Here is a 24627-nt window from a genome sequence, read left to right on the forward strand (position 1 = left end):
AGTGAGGTATTACTCGGCGACGATGGATTGGGTTTTGCTTGAATGGACTAGAATGCTGATGGTGGAATGGCAGTGGAAGCTTCTCAATTTCTCGGTTGCAATGCAGTTTTTTGGGCTTTACTATTTATGTGGGCTCTTTCTCTATTTGTTTGTTTTTTAGTCTTAGGCCCTTTTTTTGTTTGTTAATAGGTGTGTCTTGTGCCTTGTTTGCTTGTAATTTATGTGGTTGTTGTTTAATAAAATCTCCTTTTGACAAAAAAAAAAAAAAAAAAAAAAAAAAAAAAAAGATACTTTTATGAAAAAGGTTCATGCTAAGTTTATTTGACTTTTTAGTTAAAATGGTCCCCGAAATTTGCATAACACACCACTTTGATCCCTGAGATTAAAAATCAATAGAAATGGTCTCTGAGATTGTCCACCATTCATTATTTTGGTCATTCCGTTAAAAACTCCATTAAGTGTCCCGAGCTCTTGGCCGAAAGTTTAGGCAATTTTCAAAACTTCGTAACTCAATCGTTTCTTAACCAAATTTGACCCATAATATATCAAAATGAAGATAGGAAAGTGTAAAACATGATTATACCTATTTGGAAGCCAGATGGTTACCGGAGTTGGCCGAAAAATAGCCTGAAAAATGACTGGTCCACGTAAAAACTAGAAAACTTGCCGGAAACTGGGTAAACTTTAAACATTCATAACTTCTTCAATACTCAACGAAATCGAGTGATTCAAAAACGAAAATCATACTTCTCAATGAGACAAAGAAAATGGTATCTTTCTTGAGGTCTAATTCGCCGTGGTTTGGTGGGAAAATGGCTCGAAATTGACTAACTCGAGACCAAGACAGTCACTTTCGAGCCGTTTTCCAGCCAAACCACGGTGAGTTAGCCGTCGAGAAAATAAGGATAGTTATTTCGGTACTCCCAATTTATCTTTGATACCTTTGATTCTCCAATGATAAAATAGGAGTAGCGATTTCGGTATACCCAGTTTAGCTTTCAATACTTAAGTTCTCTTCTGATAAAATAAGAGTAGTAATTTCGGCCCCCCAAATTACGTTTTTCATAATTTTTCTACACACAACAGTAGTGCCAGAGGGTGTACTGATTGCCAAATTCTCTACCCGTGAAACAAATTTCCAATATGTATTAAAGGTGCAGTATACTTTATAGTTCATTGCAACATACTACAGGTAAAGTTGATTGAAGACATACGAGAGGATATGATGGAACTAGGAAGTATATATTAAGATTCAAACAGTTTTATGTTTATCAAAAACACATAATAGTGCCTGCACTCTTCCGAGAGCTTCATCACTAGTTCCTTGCTTTTTATGTCTTCGGTTCGATATTTTCTTCTCTCTGTATTTTAGAGGAAACAGGAGCTTCATCAAAGTCTGTTACTGCAGGCTTTCCACAGCGTAAGTTATTCGCCGGCAAGTTGAATCTCTTCCTCATTTGGATTCTCCAGAAGCCACCGTACAGCAAGCCAGATATACAAAACGACAATGCCAGTTAAAATCAAGCCTTCTCTTGCAATTTCGTTGTCGATATGGGAGGCAGCCAAACTGAGGATCCAAAATGGGGCTGTGCGGAAGAGGAGAAATGTTGCAGTGTGCACATACATGTTGCCAAATCCAAGCCTATCGGTGTTCCACCCGAAAACACAAAGGAGCAGAAAAAAGAAAGATGTGATGTTGCAATATCATCTTGAAAATCAAATAAACCCCCTCTCCATTGGGGTTCAAATTCAGCAATCTTTTGCTCATTTCTAGATTCAAATGTTCGGTTTGTGAGAATATGATCCTGCGATTCGCTATCAACTTCATACTCCGTGCCAAGGGAGCTGACAATGCAGTACACACCTGCAATTGCAGGAGCAGCAATTGCAACTGAAAGGCAGACACCAACACCAATAGGCGGTCGCTTAGATCTCTTGTATCCCAAGTTAAGCGCACACAAGGCATACTGAGCAAAGCAATCCAGATGGAGTAACACAACAACGACCATAATGTTCATCTGTTCACGGGGCTTGTAAGTTCCGTTCTTACAGTATATCCTTTTCGGGTGATGATAAATATTCATGAGAGTGAAGGGAGCATTGAGAATTTGATTGTTAATCTCATGCCACTCATTTCTCTGTGACTGCGTCGGTAGGACATGGTTTAACATTCCTGTCATCACGAGAAAAATGATTGCTCCGGAGACAGCAACACAAATTATCCACAAAAGGAGTGCCATATTCAGATGATTCTTGATCCATTTTCTGCAGATTTTACTCGGGGATGGCCAATCAATCTTCTGAGAAAGAATCCCGTTGAAACGTTGTCGAAAACCTTGCCTATTTGAAGAAGGTGCAGTACTTGATATTTCATATGTTCTGTGACCTTTTGTCACTAAGTAAGCCGTCCCTTTTGTGATTTCGAAAAACAAAGCAAATTGTTGTCATCAGCGTCGTAACCATCTTAGTGGTACTTCACTCTCAAGTTAAGTCTTTAATCAATCTCTTTTATGCCTACTACCACAGCTGGAGTCACATTGCAGCCAAAACTGAAATTTATACAATGAATCTCTTGCATTCCGAAAGAAACTGCAATTCAGAATGCTGAACCAGACTGTACCTCGATCGGTATCTTTTACAAGTTCATGGAATCACGTTCAATATCTTAATATTACATCAGATATTCAATGCCAGAGTCCCAAAAATCATAAACATAAGATGAAGAGTTCGAAACAAACAATGGACAAAACTCAAAAAAATTCCTTCTTGTAAAAGAAGATTACAAACTAAAAATTCATTCACCATGGAAGTTGAATCACTACACTAGGCAAGGCTAAAGTAGACATCACTAGGGTGAAAACCCATGATCAAATTCATTGAAATCCAGAAAAGAGAGAATTGTTACCTATGAATTCAAAAGATCTTGCTGTGGCTACTGATGATCAGAGAGGAACAGTGGAACACATACATATCAGTACATTGATGTTGAAATTTGTTGTCTATCTTCTGTCTTTACCAAGTCCTTCACAAGTTCTGGTCTTTCAACTAGTGACATATGTCATCCCAGTTCCCACCAAAAAAGAAGGATAAAAAGATCTGCAGCTTACAGACAGCAAAAAAACAGTTTAATCTAACCAAGTTCTCGAGAAGTGTTTTGACAAACCTATTACCGGTTTGAAATGTCTTCGTGCATTCTAATTATCTGATGGAAGAGTACATCGAGGGAAAATGGAGTCAAGAAAGTTTTGGATTGTTTTGCAGGATTTAATAAAAACAGCACAAAAACTAAGCTGCATCGATTTAATACCACGGTCACAACTGGCCTTTTGGTACCAATGGAACGCAGGGAATGGAGTGGAATATCAGTCGATGCGTTTCTCATCCACTAACCTAGAGAATTTGATCTTATCTGTCGAAACAGATAGGCGCTCATTGTTGCTATCTTTTGGTCCCCGAGGAGAGGAGAAGATTAGAAGGTTTGAGGTTAATTCATGGCATGTATTACGTTTGGTATTGATTAAGTAATGAGGTCTCTTTTCCCCTCAAATCTTTGTTGATAGTAACAACTCCCAAGTCCGATTGCTGTTCACTGTAAGATGAAACTCCAATTCTTTCGAACCCAAAATCTTAACGTTGATTTGAGATTGCTTTTGCAGAAAGCACTTCTGGTCGTAACGATATTTGCTAAAAGTGATTTTAGTATTATAGAAAATTTTCATGAAACGCATGCTTCTCCAAGACGTGCGTTTAAAATTTTCTACCGAGTGTAGTTAGAAGCACTTATGGTTGTTGAAAATCACTTTTAGCCCTTATAGGACCAATCTCAAACAGGGTATTAGTGGTTGCAACAGACCGGATCCTATAATGGCAGTGACGATATATCTTAAGTTTTAGGTAGTGATGATATCTAAGTCAAAACGCAAGAAGCACTGAAAAGGATGACATAAAATGTAGCCCAAAAAGTTCACCCACAATCCAAATGAAACAAAAAAGGCATTCTTTTACCACAACATTCGCCTTCTGAATGTAATCACAGCATGTTATTCATTAAAACAAACAATATTTACATGAGAAAAAGAAACGAAAACGGTGTAAATTTGCCTGACAGCCGGTTGACATTACTATATTACAAACATCTTCTCACTCCATAAACTACAAACATGAACATTGAGTGAACAAATACATATGGTCATTCCATAAGGTCACAGTTGAGAGGGGTACCCTTCAACCCAAATAAAACGAGTTTATCAAGACGAAAATAACAGAAAGATGTCGACAGTAATTTACTAAGACGTATAAACTGTCACATCCCGATCCCAACATACATCCAAGATCGACATGTGACATCACCGATTACATGTACATCTAACATACCCTGCCTCTGGGAAATGGCAAAGCATAACTCGAGAATCGAATCGCATTGTAATTTTTCGTATACTTTATGGATGCATCTAGCCTCCTCGTTAGACTGCCTACGTACCCTAAAAGGGGATCAAGCCATTCGTAGTTCACCCTTCGCTACAATTCGACATACATCACAGTCCGTTCAAGCCGTAAGGTATAACATTCCTCAATCAATCATTTGGACTTGACAAGCATGAATTATTCGATTCAAGCTACATAACGAACCCACATGACAATCAAGGTTTATATTTCATCCATCATATAAATAACTATGTTTCAACATAAAATCGCAATTCATAGCATGTAATATATCAAAGAATCAACAAAGCACAATAGTGTCCTCTAGTCACATTGATCAACTAATCTAATCGTATTAATAACAATCATATCCAATGACACTCCACAATCACGTCAATTAATCAAATCCATGAATCAAAGATGCACGGTATTAACGTCAAACTAAGTTAATCAATCAATGAAATAACAAATCATTTCACAAATTTAATTAAAGAACCGTACATAATTCCCCACTTGGATTATAAGTAATAACATGATGAATTTCATTTATATTCACAAGGTCTACTGTGGTACTCCCCATTCACTCGATTCTAGGGTCGGACTAACCAAGCAGTGTACAGAAAAACTCGTGAGGGCACATGGGCAGTTCCTCTGCTAGCGCCTGAAAATTGAAACGGACAAGAAAAATGTCGACCTAGTTAGCATTTCCTACTTCCTCAATACACATGCTCACTCTAAACAGTATTGCATTTGATGATCCTCTTGTCAACAGGTTTTAAACTTCCTCAACGGTTTGAAATACCAATTTTTTTTCAATTAGTGATTATTTGAATAATTACGTGTTTCCTCGATTGCAATGCAAAACCAAAAAGTTCGATTTAATTTCCACTGCAGGCTCAAAAGAATTTTTTTAGTAGAAATAGGATACCTTATGAATCGGGACTATCCTGATGGTTCATATTTCCACAAGACTTGCTCATCAATCTTGCTCAGTTTCTCATCGTCTAGACGCTTCCATGTCTTAATCCTCTCAACGCCCATCCAGCCTTTCTTTCCCTTCCCAAGTTCTGCCAATATGACCCTTGCTCTCCTTGGCCACCTAGCGTTTCCATAACCATGGTACCCGAAGCCCCCACCATAACAAAACCAAATACCATCAAGATTCCCGCAGAAGTCATTGGTATGATCATGTCCCATGAACACGGCTTTCACATCTCCCATGGATACAAGGGTCTGCAAAACTCCTGAGTTCACTTTTGAACATGCCACAGCCTCCTGAAACTGGCCAACTATCTTTTTGTACCACAGCTGCCGGACCTCTGGAATTGGGATATGAAAAAATACAAGCGCTGGTGGTTTGTCCGGAGGAAAAGCCTCTGCTGAGCGATCTAGATATCCAATGTGGCCCTGTTAGTGTGTTTCTTGCAACATGTTAATGAAATCTAAATCTAACGAAACCTCCCTTGTGGGGAAAGGACGAACATGATGAGCAAATCATACAAAATACAGGATGAACAACTTGATGCAGGTATGGAATTGCAATTTTGCAAACAAGAGTGGGGGGGTTGTTAATGTTTTTTGAAAACATAGGGAACACATTTCCACTAAATACGGAAATGAATATGTGAATTTTAATGAAAATTTCACTTTACCAAGCAAGTATGAAAAGTTTCTCAATTCAATTCATAATCATCAGAACAAATGAAACAAAATGCAGCCGCATTGTTCTTATGCATTGCATTTGTTGAAAGTATACCTGAAATCCCTGAGAAACGTCACGAAGCCAATGGAGTTGAGATTCCTTAATCCAACCGTAAGTTTGAACTCCTTCAACAGTTTCCCTGTCTCCACTGTCAAGAAAGAAAAGATTGAGGATGCTTGTGTTTGCCAAATAGGATCCCGGGGCACCATATACTCTCAGATCATAATTGCCAAATCCATCAATGTTTTTCGCGCTTCCTCCTTTAGAGAGATCCTCAGCTAATGGATTAACTTGCGAAACTGAATAATCCATAAGTGAGATAAAAGACATCAGTTCCTCACGTGTCATCGTAGATTCTTGATCGTGGTTTCCTAAAATTGCTGCCCACGGAACTCCTGAATCAATGGCAGGACCAAATGCTCTAAGCATGGATTCAGCAGCATCAACAGAGCTTGACCCGAATATATTATCTCCTGTTTGCAAGAACCGAGTCAAAACCGATACTTGTGTATGCGTCTGCAGTTGAAAGTTGGGCCATAACACATTGTAAACTATAAGTACAGTTGGCTTTCTTTTCAGGTAATTGGTGCCGACATTCACTTAGGAACACTTGCATAACTGAGGAATTAAGTTTACCGGATTATGGTTTCATTGAATGCATGAATTGGGTGGGTTCGATATGGTTACCGTACCAAAATCCTCGTACCAATTATCATACCAAACTCTTGGTATGACAAAATCTAGTATCATTGACATACCAAATTTCGGTTTGTCATAAAATCCGGTTGACATGTATGGTAATGGTGTTGTACCAATTTGCTATAGGATTATTTTTTTGTTCAGGCCCAAAACGATTTTTGCTTTATACAACCAAGATTCATCATTATTTCACACTCACATTTTGCGAGTCAAACCATGCATCAAGGATTAAAGATATTAGGGTTACAAACCAAACCAAATCAAATAGAAGTCGAAGACTTCAAGTTGCAAACTAAATGAAATATATTAAAGATAAATGTTAGTAATCAGTATTATATTACAATTCCCTCTATATATATATATTCGGTAGGATTTGGATACCAATACCATACCAAATATCTTTGGTTCGATAAAATTACCGTTTGGCATACAAAATGGCACAAAATCGGTATGGTAATAGTATGGTACGGTAGAATGGCAAAAAATTCTGTTCCTAAACCAACTAAGACCACATTTAACTTTTTGCCACCTCGTCAATAATGTGCTGCATGAAGAACTTAGGCCTTGGTATAGAAGGTAAAAAATTATGACGGTCCAGAGGCAAGAGCTGCACCTAATATATAACCTAGAGATAATCAACAAGTTTTAGTTTTAAGCATTCATCCTTGTGGACTTTGATATGACTGTTTTTCTTGGTTTAGATGTTTAATTAATCTTTGATAACCAATTAAGTTGGTTTACCATCTTAATCAAATTATCATGGAGCAATATCCACCAAAAAAAAATATATATATATATATATATATACACACACACCTAAAAACTCAGATAGCCAACCAAAACAAAAACAAAAACAAAACAAAAAATCATAAAACATTTTTATGTCGGAGAAACAAAAAAATGTACCTGTAAAAGCAATGAAATGAGGCTTCTCAGCTTCAATCATCTTCCTCAGGAAGTGGGAGGTGTTGAGATCAGAACACCGGTCAAACTCGGAGTCCAACACATCTCGGCAGCGAGTCAACCTTCCATTCCCGTAATGCATATCAGCCACCTTAATTAACGAAAACCCCATTAAAATCCTAATCATTTAGTTAATCTTATAGATCATACAGTATAAGCTTAAGAATACGATGAGTAAATTACCTGCAGGATTTTGAAGGTTCCGTCGGACCGGAAACGAAGAGGAAGATCTGGGCTGGTTTTTTTTACTCTGACAGGCCGATGGCCGATTAGCAAATTGTGAGAGATTTGGGATTGAAAAAAGTAGATGACTGAGCAGAGGAATGACAAATACAGGACCGAGTGTTTCCAGTTTGCTGCCGAGGACGATTCCACTGAAGAGTCAACATCTTCGGACAGCGTCTGGTATTTCAAGTTTGCTGCCGAGGACGGCGATTCCATTGAAAAGTCAACGTCTTCGGACAGCCTCGGGTGTTTCCAGTTTGCTGCCGAGGACGCCGATCCCACTGAAGAGTCAACGTCTTCGGACAGCGTCGGATTTGCGGGCTGTGGGATGGCGACCAGTAAGGCAGGGGTGGCCGGCTTAGTGGCTTTCAGGGCTGAGTGGATTGGGGTGGGGGTGGTGGGGAGGGTTGGAGACTGGGGAGTTTTGTAACAACAGACCCGCAGCCACCTAAAATAGCCTCTTTGAAACAAATAACAAGTTAACAACAGGAATGTTTTTAACTTGTTTGGTATTTCTAACAAAAATGTGAGCCGTTGTAAACAATAAATTGTCGGTTTTATTTTACAAAATTCGTTTGTCTAGGCAGTTAAGAACAACAGAAATAAAATGAATTTCTTACATTTTACAACTACTAGCCTCTTGCCACACGCTCGTTTTATTTTACAAAATTTGTTTGTCTCGGCAGTTAAGAACAACAAAAACAAATTGAATATCTTGATATTTTACAGTAATTAGTCTCTTGCTGCATGCATACGCGTTTAGCAATTAACTTTTTTATATTAGATTATGCCTTTTAAATTTTTTAATTAAATAACTAATTTATAATTTTATTAAAAACTTATTTAAAAAAAAAATGAAGCATAACCATGAAACCACTAACGTTGGAGTTTTTAGTTTTTGTTATTTTTTCTCCAAAGTTTTAAATTTTAAATTTATTCAAAATTAAAATTTGATAAATTACTTTAACTCTTTCTGGATAGGTTACATTTTCATATCAAATTGGTTCTCTGAGAAGATTAATATTGGCAATAGGTAGGCGTATTAATAAAACTTTTTTTGTCAACTAAAAGAGGGTGAAAGACTATTTAACAAAACAAAATTTTTGCTATTTTTTGTTTAAACCTCACCCACAAGTGAGTTTAACAACTCTAATATTAAAAAAAAAAAAAATTAAATATGCATTTTAACATCTTTATATTGTTCACTTATTATTTTACTTTTCACATTTTTTACAAAAAAAAAAAATGTGGATTAACACTCACAGTTTTCAATTGGTTTTGTAAATTCATACACAAATCACCATTCAATCTATTTATTTTCACCTTCGCCCTCCTGTGAAGTTTTGAAAATTAAGCTGAGACTTTCTGTTGAAATTCTTGAGTGTTGAACCCCATTTGACAATGTTCAAGGACTCACTATTATGTTTTTCACTAATTTTTTTAGTTTTCGACTCAAATATTCCACTAAAATGAATTTGTTGCTCAATAAACTGTAAAATTGCTTCCAAATTCCTTAAAAAGTTTAATTTAATGCTCAGGAAAAATATTTTGCAAGGATAAAAAAATTTTGTCAAAAAACATGGGTATTAGGCGGGCTCAATGCATGCAAAACAAGATGGACTCAACTTATGTAGAACGAGACGAACCATGACACGCAAAACAAGGCAGGCTCTACTCATAGAAAATGGCGTGGGCTTCTAGCATGGAAAACGCTTGTGCACATAACAAGGCAAGATACGTCACACAAATCGAGACAAGCCCTGTACACGGAAAACAAGGCTGGCTCTGTGCACGTCAAAACGACGCAGTCTTCGTGGACACAAAAAGGGGCGGGCTTCTGACACGCAAAATGATGTGGACAACTCGTATGCAGAACAAGGTGAACTCCCTGGGCTCAGAAAAAAGAGTCGGGCTCCACACAGGGAAAAATATATTTTGAAGAATATGAATATGATAGTTTGTTGTAGTGGTAAGAAAAATTAACAAAAATGTAAAAAAAGTGATTCAAATTCTTTAGGTGGCAGAAAATCACACATGACTTTGGCTGCCACAATGTCACCAATCATCGTCATCTCGCTGGTCAACGAAGACTTGAGCTAAAAGATAGGAGGTCGCATATGAACAACTTAGCGTGACTTTCTGCCACCCTAAAGAATTTGAATCATTTTTGTTTTTTTTTTCTTTTATTTCTCTTGACACTACAACAAACTATCATATTTATGCTCTTCAAAATATACTTTTTCATGCCAAATCTACTATAATATATATATATATATATATATGAATAGTTTGGTCTCTGGTGTATAGTTTCTCATATATTTTGTTTACTTTTTACTTGTATATTGCACGCGTGACTTTCTGTCACCCTAAAGAATTTGAATAATTTTTGTTTTGTTTTTTTTTTTTTTAATTTCTCTTACCTACTACAACAAACTATCGTATTTATACTCTTCAAAATATACTTTTTCATGCAAAATCTATTATAATATATATACACACACACAAACCCTTTATGCAAAGGGATAAAAAATGAGGATTAGTAGTGAGGTCTATACTACATCAAACTTTAACGATCCAAACCGGCTATTTTTCAAATTGCACCTTATAGATTATCCTTGCAAAATATTAGCCAAATCGGAAATGTTTAAGACATCTAATTGGGTTCAAAGAAATTAATGAGTACTTTGTTATATAAGAAATAATAAAATTTTATCTTGATAATTATATAGGCAAATGGTTTCAGATTAAATTGAATTTTTGCAAGGATATTCTGTGAATCGAGGTTCGAATCTTGAAGTTCGATGTAGAGTGAGCCCCACACCAAATCCCTATTTTTTGAAAATATGAAGAACACTTTGCATAAGGGGTCTATATATATATGAATAGTTTGGTCTCTGGTGTATGGTTTCTCATATATTTTGTTTACTTTTACTTGTATATTGGATTAAAACTCATTGTTTCCAAACAATTTGTGCATAGTTTCAAAATTGCCCTTCTCTCGTTAGGGATTCAACAGAAAAAACAAATTCACAACAAAATAAAAAATACAAAAAACCACCCACCTAATGAGACTATGAGTGGTTAGCAAGTTTATTATTTTCTAAAATATATTTTCATAAAAAACAATAATAAATAAAAAGGACTAATTGCCAGACGCCAGTTGACATTACAATATTATTACAAACATCTTCTCACTACATAAACTACAAACATGAACATTGAGTGAACAAATACATATGGTCATTCCATAAGGTCACAGTTGAGAGGGTTCCCTCCATCGCCAATAAAACGAGTTTATCAAGACGAAAACAACAGAGATATCGACAGTAATTTACTCAGGCGTATAAACGGTCCTCTCTAATGCTAAATCAAGCAGCTTCCGGAAAAACTCATGAGGGTACAAGGGCGGTTCCTCGGCTAGCGCCTGAAAATTGAAACGGACAAGAAAAATATCGACCGAGTTAGCAGTTCCTCCTTCCTCAATACACATCCTCACTCTAAACAGTATTGCATTTGATCATCCTCTTTTCAACAGGTTTTAAACTTCCTCAATAAGTTTGAAATACCAAATTGTTTCGAATGTGTTTCCTCTAATGGAATGCAAAACCAAAATAGTTCGATTTAGTTTCTGTTGCAGGCTCAGAAGAATATTATCGATGCAAAGTAACCCTCGAAAGAAAATTTTAAGTAAAAATAGAGTACCTGATGAATCAGGACAGTGGAAGGCGTCATTCCAGGCACTGTGTTGACCTCTATCATCAAGACCTTCGGAAAGAAATTGACAACAGAATGAAAATGAGTTAGCAAATAACATGCGCACAATTCTTGCAGAGTACTCCAAACTCGATCAGTTAAGCAGAGAAAAAACATCATACCTCTCCACTGTCCACGTTGACAAATGCATCAATCCGTGAAAATCCTTCTAATTCAAGACTGTTTGCAATTATTTCGATATGTTTTTTACATTTCTGCAAGGCCTCGTTGCTGATTTAAGAGGGGAGAAAGAAATTAGACTAATGATTCGAACATGCAAAGCTCAAAAAGGAAAATAGCTTTTTAAGTCAAACACGAGAGAGGATCATACAATATGAACGGAATAAGCAACTGTAGTGTGGAAGTTGCATTTTAAATGAAATCAGTCAGTTTAGAATAAAATGTCCAAGAATGACACTGAAACATCTGGCGTATGAGAAAAAGTTTTACTGCCTTTGTATGGACCTATTTAACGGCAGTTTCTACACATCTTTGACTCGAATACCAGAATGCAGAACAGAGAACGAAGAGCACCACTAACAACAGTGACAGGAGGATAAAGGTTCTGGACAAACCTAATTATAGATGATGGAGGTGGAGTCAGATTGATGCCAGTCCCACCTGCCATATGCAAGCGACTTATCATTAATAACATGTAAGCAGGAAATTAACGAAGGGGCAAAGAAAAAAATCAACAAAAGATTACCTTGGAATTTCTCCTCAAGTGTTAAAATGTCACCACTCTCCCTGACTGTGATGCTAGGAGTCAGCGAGCGCATAGATCCTTGTGTTCCAACAACTCCGACAGTTATTTCAACCCATCTACTCTCTCCGCTCCACAAGATCTGATGCCCCTTTTCATTTCTAGATTTTGATGAAACAATTATATTATCGGTCCTGATAAAAGGCTCGAAGATTAAGAGCTCTGGAGGGGGATTTGGCATCTCAATTGTTCCATGCGCCTACATCAGAAACCAAGATCAAACTTGAAGGTGGTATATAGTTTCTATAAAATGGCTAAATAAAATTAGAAGAAGCAATATGATATATATGTGTGTGGTGTGTGTGTGTGTGTTATACATAATTTGTATCTCTCCAACTAATATCACCTACTAATCCTAGATAAAGATGTTAACTTCCAAGACAATACACACTTAGTGAAGAAGAGTGACAAGGCATGTGAATACTTGGAGGAAGCCAGAGAATGGAAAGACTTGAATTAGCATGGATCTCAATCACTTAGAGGCAGTCAAGCCAAATGTTGTACAGCCTAAAGGACAAGCTACATTCTACTTTCTCATGGTTATTGATAATAGTCGCAGAAAACATGGAGCAATATTTTTAGTGAAAAATAATATAAACGAACATTTGTAACAAATATATCTGAAATGAAACTCCAGAAAGAGATAAGAGGCCATACTGAGAAGATCTACAATTAAACCATTTTATACCTTAGAGAAACTATTAGGAGGAATCCGGTGAAGACAGTCTTCCAATGCTTTTACATACACTAAAAGGTCTTCAGCGCAGCTGCACGCAAAATAAATTTGACCCGAAAGAGTACATCATAACTCCATTGCAGGACAAGGCAATTATGGTATTGAGTGCATAAAGAGCTTACCAGTCTATTCACTACCATCGAACAAAACATAATAAAAAAAAGGAAAAGGCAAACAAGGATAAACCTACCATAACCTTCCAACCCCCGTTGAGCATCCATCTCTTGCAGGTTTAACACATAATGTTTCACAGTGAAGCTTTGAGGTCAATTCATGCCATAGATTTGGTATTGATGAACTAATGAGATCTTCTTTTCTCCTCAATCTTTGTTGATAGTAAGAACTCCCAAATTCGACAGCTGTTCATTATAAGAGATCAGAATGCTTTGTTAAGTAGCAAAATATGTGGGTCATACAAACACAAACTATCAAAAAAGCCAAATTCATCCTCTTGGACACTTAATTAGCATACATGATTAAGAGCAAGGGATGTTGCAATTTGTCCATACAAATCTTTGATGCCATCACCCCAGGACCTTCAATTTAAAGATTAAAAGGATGGTTAACAACAACAAAAAAGACAACAATGTCCTCAACCGAGTGGATTAGAATGAACCTGTATGTGGAATCCCTTCAGCCTCCAACAAAGACTGAAGTGTGCCATCTTCACCAATGCCACCATGCACTGTAAATAACATTAGATAAACCTCGTAAGTATTTCTGAATCTTCTGATCTCTAAGCACAGTTGCATAGAGCCTAGTCACACTCTAATAAGTTGTTCTTGATTCTCACCAATTCTTCTCATAGAAATGGTAATTATGTTATACTGTACTGATATAATGGAGAGAATCAAATATCATCATTCTACCACTAGCAGATAATGGTTGGCAAAGAAAACCTGAAAGAAAAACTGTAGCCTGAACTTCCTTGGCTAGCTTGATCCACTGTTCAACCGATAATTTTACGGGCAGTTCATCAGTGATATCAAATCCCGTAAACCAAGAATGTTTCTTCAAGCCTTCTGTAAGATCGTGAACAACTCTGTTCCTTAAGTGAGATGTATGAGCAACTCGGTCTGGTTCAATTGCCTCTACGCATGCATCAAGAACTTCCTCTATGGTGTGTCTCAGAACAAGAGAGTAACTGTTCACAAAGAAACCTAATTAAATGCTATGAAAGCAGTGTTTAGGGGACTTGTACTTCAAATAAATGAGAAAACTTTCAAGAGAGGGAGAGACTTACGGTAAAGACCAAACGGTTCTGGAACTCAAATCAACCTTGTTTTTGACAATTGTGGGGGCAAGCAAACATGGAATCACTTCAAGCTGTAGGCAACAAGATTGCCAATTTTAGACAAAATCATACTGTCATGCACTTGATTAATTAAATAATACTTTCAATGAAAATACACTTATCTACAGAGTGAATTAGTTCTAAATCATTAAGTACTGAAGATAGTCTCAAGAACTTTGTAAGAAGCTGCTAAAACTCTTCAAACACAGACTCAAAGATTTGATGAAATGTTCCTCTTCTAAATGAAAACAAATGACAAAAGTTATAAGTTTTGAATGAGGTAAAAGCTAGTTGACTCGTGGTTATACATTCAGCAGTTTAATTCCAAAATAGGATTTCTATACAAATCCTACTCCATACTTCTATGTATTGTCATGAAAATTCAATCAGTGTCCCCATTCTAAACATTTCAAACCGCAACTTCAGCATATCAAACCATTAAGCATATTGTAAACTAAAAAAACTACGGTCCCCATGAATTGGATGCTTACATCGTCAAAAGCTTGCAAATTAAGCCAAACGTTTGTTCCGCTGATAAGAGATACCTGTCTCTCTGACGAGTCTCCTCCAAAAATAACAAAAACTTTGCGCTTACCCTTGCAAACTGGTTCACTACGCAGTGAAGTTTTTGATCTTCTAGGAACATGATCTGATGCACTACAAAATGGTGCAAGGTTTGGATACCGCGTACAAGCACGACGGATTATGCTCCGGAGAATATTTGAATGAGAAAATCCAACCTGGATCCAAAATGGGGCTTTCAGGCAAGGTCGTGGCACCAAAAGGATTATTGTAACAAGTACTGAGTGAATGGAAAAAATGAATGGTGTGTGGGCTGGGGAGTATTATGCATAACAAGCTTTTCATGATTTGCATGCCATGTATTGCCTATACTCTAAAAACCATTCTTAAAGGTATGTTTAACATTTTCATAACAAATGCTATTGTAGTGATTAATATAAAATATTAAAATATTATGATCCTGAACAGCAACAATCAGTTACATGGTCACACCATAAAGAAGCTAAAATGACTCCCATTACAAGACAATTAAAAACAGGATAACCTTCGAGGCTTGCTGAAATAAAAAGCTGGTCTGCTCCATCCCACTAATCTGATGAATCAACAAAGAGAGTGTCAAAAGATAAGAAGGATCAACACCTGGAATGTATATCATTGAGATTATAAGACACCACTCCTACCAGGTTAATGTCAGTATAGAATATTGTACCCATGTCAGTTCTTCCGAATTTGCTATCTGACATTGTTGGTACATGAATAGAATTAGGGAGAAACCATCCATCAATACGAGCAAAGTCACGAAGACCAAGCTTTCTGAATAACTGAGATGCTCCTTCTCGAATACTTTCGATAACACCAATAGGAAAACGAGGTGGGGTATGATAAGCAACCTGTTTGGCAATTTATATACTAAAAATCAGAAAGATGAACTAGCGGTCTAACACATATCGTGTGATTCTGTAAGGTCTAGAGGTCTAACACATATCGTGTGATTTTGTAAGGTCTACCTGTTGTGTTGGAAGATATTTCCTCCTGTAGTTGAAAATTGCATCCTTATCAACACTGTCATGGAATTGAAGTTCTACCTGGTCATTTTAAAGAGTAATATTAATCCAAATATTCATCGTACAGTAGTCCCTATTGCATACGTAGTATACCTACATCCTCTCTACACAGTGAGGATGATATTTCAACCAATTAATTCCAATACAATGAAATGAAGAAAATGCAATCATGGCTCATTCATACCTCGCTTGGTAGTAATACAACAGGATGGGAATCTAATCCAGACCCCACATCAAGAACAATCGCTGTAAACTCACTCCCTCCTTCAAGAAATATTTCTACAAGGACTTTGGAGTCAATTCCCTATCATACATAAAAAGAGCACAAGTTTCATGAGAAATGCTTTTTACTAAAACCTTGTTCTTGCAAAACTAATATCAAGATATTGCACCTTCTTTTTCATAAAAACTCATATTCACATTAACTCGGTCCAACTTCATGTACGCTACTTAAATTTTCTTGAAATATTTACAAGAGTTCAAAAAGGACAAAAAAGAAACAACGAAAACTACCTCTGTAATAATTGCATTAGCCTGGCTAAAAGTATCAGCCACACCATATGCAACTGTAACACCAATGCTTGATCCCGCTCGTGCTGGTTTTACCTGAAACAAAGTAATAAAGACGTTATATCTTATAACCTGACCAAATATAAAGTATCGCACTAAAAAATGGGTTTGTTTACATTACAACACTAGATATGTGTCTTACCACAACTTTCCCTGACTCAACATCCAGTCGATTTCTTGCAAACCATTTTGACAGTTCAGATTCATCTGCTTCACTTCCCTACAGGTCATTAAAGTCAGAGAAACTGAAGGAGCAAGTACATCCAATGCCAAAATTCACAAAAATGTAAATAAATATCCGAGTTAAAGTCCTCAAAAACCAATATCAATACTAAAAATCAGTGACAGAAACAAACATCAAAACGTCAACTAACGATGTCATCACGCATGGACACAGGTTGTGCAACTTACAGAAGACTACCCGGTCTAGGTTGTTGGAAATGTTATGACTTAGTCACGTACTACTGTACAGATGTTAATCCCTAGTGTCTCTAGAAAAAGCACATCTATCTAGATAAAGAAAATTTTAGCTAAAGTACCTGTACTAAACAACTTGGTACTGTTATAAATCCTTGTTTGCTGAGCTCCAACGAAGCATTGTACTGCGATAACTCAAAATCACACAGATATTGTCCTCTTCTTTCTTTTTCCCATACATATGTATGTTTATTGAAATAAAAATCACTGTCGATTGTCATCTGATACCTTATCGAATGCTTGGCAACATTCACTTGACCCTGTGCCAACAAATGGAACGTTATACTTTTCCAGCAGCTCCTGCAACATCATGTGTTCAAATATTAAATTTCAAGGGAAGAAACAGAAAATAAATGCACCGTTATGTGTATATCTTGAAAACTTGCAATGGTAGTAAAGGTTATGCTATAGTACACCTGAATGCCACCGTCTTCACCAAATTGACCGTGTATGACTGGGAACACTATGTCCACAGAGCCAGCGAGATGTTCAGCGAAGTCAGACAAGGACCGGAAACCTTGGGCAAGGCTACAGAAACAAATACTTGGGCAGATCAACATACAAGGTCACCTAATTCCAAACTTCAAATACACAAGATTTTACCTTTCGAGTTTGAAATCAAAATCTGCGGGAGTGTTTGAGTAAACCTATATAAATGTGCAAAATTAACAAACTTTAGAAGATCAAGTTACGAAATTTTCGAATCAACTAATGCATTTTTACATAAACGAACCTGAGCAGGGGATATTGCAAATGCATTGAGGCCAGCGTCAATGTAATAGCAATTCACTTGTATATCACCTCCCTGTTTCAAATTCAAAGCAAACAATTTACTCACTCACTATCTACTTCACTATTTTCTCAGCATCCAAACAGAACCTATAGAAAATCACAGCCAGCTCTACACTCTATAGTGAAGAAACTCTTACCTGAATGTGATCGAGAACTGATCGAGCCGAGTTGAGAGAAATCCCACGCTCCGCCGAGGGACCTCCGCAAACGACGCCAACTCTCAGAACGCTACCTTTCTCCTTCTCTTCTACCTCCTCTCCCCTATCAATAACTCGACCGCCCACCGCCTCCGCAGTGGCGCGTGGAACTCCGACGCCACGCCACCGCGTCATCGACAAAGCACAGCTTCTCTTCAACCGCAAGAAATTGAAGTTCTGGGTGTACAGCAGCGAGCTCCGAAAAGCGTCGGTTTGCTCGGAGCGAACTGAAACAAGGCCGGAACCAAATGGTATCGTCGCCATCGGGAAATGATCGTCGAGTCGGAAGCGGTAGTGAGTGAGTGAGTGAGTGAGTGAGCGAGCACAGCCAAATTGCCAAATTGCCAAATTGCCAAATTTTGGAGGGAGCACGCCCTGCTTGTTGGCGGTTGGTGTTGCCGTTTGTCTTTGTAAATTGATTTTAATTTCTGCAAATTAAAAAAAATAATAAACATAAATATGTAATCCTGCTCACTAATTTTGTTTTGATAAAGGTCTTTTGGATTAATTTTATGAATACAGTTTTGTCTAATTATTTTTTTGAGTGAACTGCTAATTTAATTTTTAAATTATTACCTGAATGAAAATTAGAAAGAAAACTAATGAAAAAATCTTCAAAACTTTGATTTTTAATCAAAAATCATCTACTAACTTTATTTAATAATAAAGACATAAATGAAAGAGAGAAAAATGAAGGATGATGGGAATCTGTGTCTTCATATCTGAAATATATTGGAATATTATAATTTAGTTATGATCATTTTGCAAATATATTGGAATCTACAAACGTCAGTTGTGATCATTTTGCAAGAAATTGATAATTTAGTTGTTCTTGTCTGTGTTTGAGGAGGGAAAAATAAGTGGAAATGTTTGGGAATTTCAATAGTGAACGAAATTAAAAATAGCTGCTTATGAAATTGGACGAGACGGTATTTATGAAACTAGGCCAAGAAAAAAATACTATTTATGAAACTGTACTAATTACTATACACTATTTATAAAACTAGACAAGAACTAGACAATATTTATAAAACATGATCAAGAACTAGGCACTACCTATGAAAGTTGACCAAGAACTAGGCACTATTTATGAAACTCAACTAAAATTGAGACACTATTTATGAAACTATACCAATTTCTATACACTATTTATGAAATATGACCTAATAACTATGCACTATTTATGAAAGTGAACCAAGAACTAGGCACTATTTATGAATCTGGGCCAATAAATAGTGTAGTACCGTTTAGTTTCATAAATAATAAAGTATTGTTAAGTTTCACAAACAGCGTAGTATTGCTCAAGCGCGGATCCCGCAAGTCATTTTTTTTTAAATATTAAAATTGTGTCATTTTTGTTAAAATTTAAGTTCTTTTGTCCTCTTTATTAAAATTTAAAGGTTTTTCATTAAAATTTAAGTTTTTTTATTAAATAAAGTTATTGCATGATTTTTTTGTTAAAATAAACTTAGCCCAAATCCTTTTCATGAAAACTCCCAAAATTAGGCTCCTAAACTATTTTTTTTTATATATAGAAAAATCAGTCTTTGAATTATAAGAATATGTCAATTACATCCCTAATATAAGATTCGAAGCTACTATATTCAAATTTTCGTTAATTAAGCTACGTTACTTGCATGTAATACACATTGGAGGGTAGATTGGTAATTTTCATAAAGAAATAGTGTATGAAGTTAACTTTGGAGAATAAAATAGACGTTAAATTCACAACCTATATGAAATGTTAAGGGCTTACAGGTGACAAAATGACGGTATTACACTCTAAAATATGTTAAGTGACTTAAGTTGACGAAAAACTAGTTAAAACAACTTTGAATATAATAGTAGGGATGAAATTAACAAATTTTAATGAATTTAGAGACTTATTTTACAAAAAAAAATAATTCAGAAACCTAAATTTCATTAAAGTGATAATTCAAAGAGCACTTCATCTTTTTTTTTTTTTTTTTTTTTTTCCAAACAGTTTTGTCTTATTCTTTAAGGGAAAAAAATCATACCATTAGTCCTCACCTATCACATAATATAATAAGAGAAAAAAATCACACCATTAGTCCTCACCTATCACATAATTTTGTCGTATTATTAATTTAATTGCCATCATTAGTCACTTTTAATTTAATTATTCCACTTTAATTAGAAAAGTTCAGGAGTGGTGGAGTGAGGATTTAAGACGTGGCCCAAAAGGATGTGGATAAGGGAGCAAATCCATAATCTTTTGGTTAAAATAATCTAAAATTAGTTCTAAAATGGTGGAGTGAGGTTTTAGAGCAAATCCAAAATCTTTTGGTTAAGATAATGTAAAATCAATTCTAAAATGTTAAACTGATTGAAATGAAATATCAAAATTTGATATATATATATATATATATATCGATGAGATATTGGCGACATATTGAAAACTGATCATTAAAAAAACAGTTTCACCCTCATTGAAACTATGAACTCGGGCTCAAACTCAAATTAAATTAATAATATAATATTTTAGCAACTAGAGACTGAAATCAAACCATTTCAGCTAAAAGCCCAAGTTTAACTAACAAAATATAAACTGAAAACTTAACAAAAAAAAAAGGAAAATGTTATTCAAACATCTATTTTTACCTCTTACGAATCTTTGTTAATTTTTTCATTAAGAGGAATGTGAAAAGTAAAAATAGATATATAAATACAACTACCGAAAATAAAACATACTCTAAAAAAGTTTAATCAGGAAATAAAAAGGTAAAAAGAGATTAACAAAAGCATAGGCCGAACCCTTGAAAAAACCCAAAAATTGGGTCCAACTTTTATTTGAGGGTGGGCAACATGGATAGGCCATGTTCAGTCGGAGGATCCAGAATCCAGAATGTTGTGGTAAATGAAAGTCTGACATTAGGCCCAAACTTAAAAAAAATAAAGAAAAATAATTCTCTAAGAATTTTGTTAATTCCGAATGATCCTATAACCCTTTGAATCATGGGTTTTTATCACCTTTTGTCTTTGGACACATACAAAACTCCTCATTTTCGTCCATTACTTTGAAGGTCTATAAAACTACCTCACGTTATAAACCACACATCAATTTCGTCCTAGTTGTTAATTTCTGTGAAAAATATCATAAAAAATGAACAAGGAGTCATTAAATCCTGAATTTTTTACGAGCATTTACATCAAAATACAACTCAACCATGACTCTTGTCATCTGGCCTGGACATTTTATGAGGTATGCATTCGACGGGTGACTTTTTTTATTTTTATTTTTTTTATTTTCTCCAAACTCGAATCTTCATTCTCAGTTGATTACATAAAGTATCACAAACAAATTGTTGTTTAACACAAAACTAACACAAATTAATTAGGGGAGATATAAGAGTCTTCCAATGTATTTATTAATTAACTTGTAAGTGAGAGGTCTTATGTTCAATTCTCGCCAAAGGACAAATTTAAACCATATTATTGCTAACCTATTGTGAGACTTAGCCTATCCTCCTCCCCTTAATGTAGATAATATCGTTTGTTAAAAAAAACAGAATTAACTCTAAATGATTGTGTTAAGTATGGCCATGGACGTCTCTTACACACAACCAACCAATATATGTCTAGTCTAAATCCTGATTAGAGAGGAAGCTGATAACGATCTTAAGCTAGTACGTACTGGGGATTCTTATTTAGTTCTTATATCAATTTACCTGCTCTCGCTTTCATTTGACTATCAATCTTCTGAGTTGTGGCTTTAGCTCATGGACCCGTGCATGCATGTTGCTTCTCTTAACAACCTCAATTATTTAAAAATCTCAGGAGAAAAAGGGACCACTTTATATGCCTATTGATGGCCAAGGATTCTCGCTTAGTGTGCTTAGAATGCGGTTGTTATTATTTTACTCAAATTTTAATATGTGTGTTTGTTTATATTAATGTACTCTAGAAGTGAGGCATATAAACCTTGTCCTCCATTCTTATTACAACATGAAAATAGTACATTTCAAAATTTGTGTTCCTAATATCTATAAAGATTTCTCTTTGTTGTTCTTGGTAGGTTATTATTTGATTTTATTTTACAATTCTGTATCATATATCCTAGTTATACAAGGCTATAACTTTCTATGAAAGATATCAAACTTGGGCATTTGAAGGGGTTTGGAAAGTGACCACATTCTCTATTGGTCCTATGTTTCTTCTTACATGTAAGCTAATGACTTTTCTTGATCGACCCTATTTTTGGTCTCACCCTCGTTCGGTCTTAGGTTTCTCCTTTAGAGTAAGAAAGCTTTTCTAGGTTCGCTTTCCTATCATCCATATTTTGGTCTTATGCACACCCTCTAGAAAAGTTGAAAAGTATGAGATGCTTTCTGGTCTCGAGTGTTCTAGCTTCCTACGTTGTGTAGGTGGTTGCTTCACATTCTTTGAAGTCACAACCTATACGTTTGTTTCGTCTGTCGCTAAAAGAATGTGAGGCGCAACTTAGCTTTTAATTTAATAGTATTTCACTTTTTGACATTGAAACTAAAATTCAAATCCCTTGGTTCCGCTTGACAAAGAAAATAATTTGGAGGACATTTGCAAGTTGAACTGTGATGGAAATGTCAATTCTTCTAGCTTGAAACTAAGGAAACTAATTGATAAACCCTAGTTTCTGAAACTCAAACAGATGATGCGTATTCCCAACTGTTTTTCAGTTCCAAACGGCCGTAACATGAGATAATTGATCGAGTGCAGAGGCATCAAATTAGGTTTGAAACGGAAACGGTTTCCATCCAAAAACCTCTGCTAATTTAATTGATTTAGTTTATGATATTATGTGCGACCATAGTTTAGTTCAACAAATTAACTACTAGACAGGTGTCTTGGGATTAATTGTTAATCAGCTATCATTATTTGAGAAGAAAGATTAGTCCATGAGTCTTGACATGTTTATCCCATATGGGCTGTGACAAATTTTTATTAATAATTAATGAGAAATCAATCTCTTATATAAACCAAGGATTACATGGTAAAATACGATTATAGGCTTCTAAACATATGGTTGTGTGACAAGCTAAAAGATCCGTTTGAGTGAAGACAAGAAAAGATGAGGATCTTGGACAATCGTTCAGACAATTTTCCACTTGATTAGACGAAATATAGTACTAATCATGCTTGCCACTCACAATTGAATTAATGGTGCTACTCGTCAAACATTAAGGCTGCAGACTCATTACACTTCTCTCTTTGTGCATAAAAACATTTAAGCTCGGTCACTTATATGTGGAGGGAAATTAATTGTTTTTATTGAAATGTCTCAATGTCAATATCTCAAATATTTATACATCATTATTCTCATGTCATTTCAAGTGCATAAGTTCTTTTTTAACTGCACGTAAATGAATATAAGCGGTTGATTATTGTAATTGCGCATACTTGTGAAGGCTGAAGATTACGTAATGCTCACATTTTACTCAATCCCAGTGTACTTACTGTTTGTAACTGGTAATAGTCAGCATAATCCAACTTAGGGTTCTGGATGGAAACTCCAAAACCCTAACAAAGTTGATGCCTAGACCTTACGCCACTATGACGCTGCCTCATGCTCAGGAATCAGGATATTGTTTTATATATCTTGGAGAGATCATAAAGTTATACATGGATGTAGGGCAGGCAGATATGTAACACGAATGGCCCAGTATCTAATTCCAATGATAATCTTCTTTTTGGGTAAGATAATTGAGAACAGATCAAGGAATTGTTATTAGTTGTTATTTTATAATTTCTGTACAAACTGAAGGGATACCGATCGTAACAGCAAAACTACCATGTCACTTACAATAATATTGCAATAATATGTAGACCTTCTTAACGACTGATATTAATTAAGTTAACTCCTTCAATTAGTTGCAAAATGATGAGCGTAAGATTAGATAAAGGCTTACAGATAAGAAACTTTGTCAATTATGATGCTCCATCACCCGTTGGTCATGTTGACTCAATCGTCAGTCTGTGAGACAACAAAGATTAAATAATTACACACACTAGGACTTGTAAATATAGTAAATTAGTGATGGAGAAAATAACTATTTTCTCAATACTGAAAGATTCTATTTTTAATGTATTTTTATGTTCACTGTCACCAAAGAGATGAGTACAAATTGTGAATTAAGACAGAACAAAATGTATGAGCTAAAGTGAAATTTTATGTAAAGTACAGCTAAAATAAACCTAAAAAAAATGGATAAGTAAATTAGTGTTGGAGAAAATAATTATTATCCCAATACTGAAAAAGGTCTTTTTTTTTTTTTTTTTTTTTAATTTCTTTAACGTATTCCTATATTTACTGCCATGCATAAAGGATGAGTTCACATGGTGAATTAAGACAAAATAAAATGTAAGAGCAGTGAAATTTCGTGTCTTTTTATTACAACACTAATCGGGTTATATCCATCGTGCACCAATGTTGCTTTTATCATTTTTTTTT

At 35.5% G+C, this 24627-nt stretch overlaps 2 protein-coding genes and 1 pseudogene across 2 annotated transcripts; all 3 read right to left on the bottom strand.

The window, feature by feature from the left end:
• Positions 1 to 1223: 1223 nt before the first annotated feature.
• Positions 1224 to 2441, bottom strand: LOC103962183 (annotated as a pseudogene).
• Positions 2442 to 4852: 2411 nt separating this feature from the next.
• LOC103962161 (probable inactive purple acid phosphatase 28) lies at positions 4853 to 8227 on the bottom strand. The gene is made up of 5 exons (XM_009374840.3): positions 7970 to 8227; positions 7730 to 7877; positions 6179 to 6597; positions 5351 to 5829; positions 4853 to 5083 (listed from the first exon to the last, which is right to left on the bottom strand). Exons 1-4 carry the CDS (start codon positions 8225 to 8227, stop codon positions 5365 to 5367), a joined length of 1290 nt encoding a protein of 429 aa, XP_009373115.1. The 3' UTR covers positions 4853 to 5083; positions 5351 to 5364.
• A 2512-nt stretch (positions 8228 to 10739) lies between these two features.
• On the bottom strand, positions 10740 to 18400 carry LOC125467936. The gene is given in 26 exon segments (XM_048575406.1): positions 10740 to 11435; positions 11714 to 11776; positions 11887 to 11995; positions 12340 to 12385; positions 12471 to 12726; positions 13216 to 13294; positions 13454 to 13586; positions 13589 to 13622; positions 13736 to 13761; positions 13764 to 13799; positions 13880 to 13948; positions 14163 to 14407; positions 14507 to 14589; positions 15049 to 15297; positions 15624 to 15671; positions 15760 to 15969; positions 16087 to 16164; positions 16328 to 16447; positions 16657 to 16749; positions 16856 to 16933; positions 17253 to 17315; positions 17419 to 17490; positions 17607 to 17718; positions 17794 to 17837; positions 17924 to 17995; positions 18120 to 18400. Coding segments are annotated over 26 exon segments (2706 nt in total). The 5' UTR covers positions 18315 to 18400; the 3' UTR covers positions 10740 to 11342.
• Positions 18401 to 24627: the final 6227 nt, after the last annotated feature.

This window comes from the organism of the source record quoted next, unplaced genomic scaffold (assembly GCF_019419815.1).
Source record: "Pyrus x bretschneideri cultivar Hongxiangsu unplaced genomic scaffold, Pyrus_bretschneideri_v1 Contig11, whole genome shotgun sequence".
Taxonomy (NCBI): Eukaryota; Viridiplantae; Streptophyta; class Magnoliopsida; order Rosales; family Rosaceae; genus Pyrus; species Pyrus x bretschneideri.

Coding starts and splice junctions, on each gene's coding strand:
- LOC103962161 (XM_009374840.3), bottom strand. CDS start 8,227: ATGGAATCGCCGTCCTCGGCAGCAAACTTGAAATACCAGACGCTGTCC. Junction 6,598..7,729: donor TCATTTCATTGCTTTTACAG/GTACATTTTTTT, acceptor TCTTGCAAACAG/GAGATAATATATTCGGGTCA. Junction 5,830..6,178: donor ACGTTTCTCAGGGATTTCAG/GTATACTTTCAA, acceptor ACACACTAACAG/GGCCACATTGGATATCTAGA.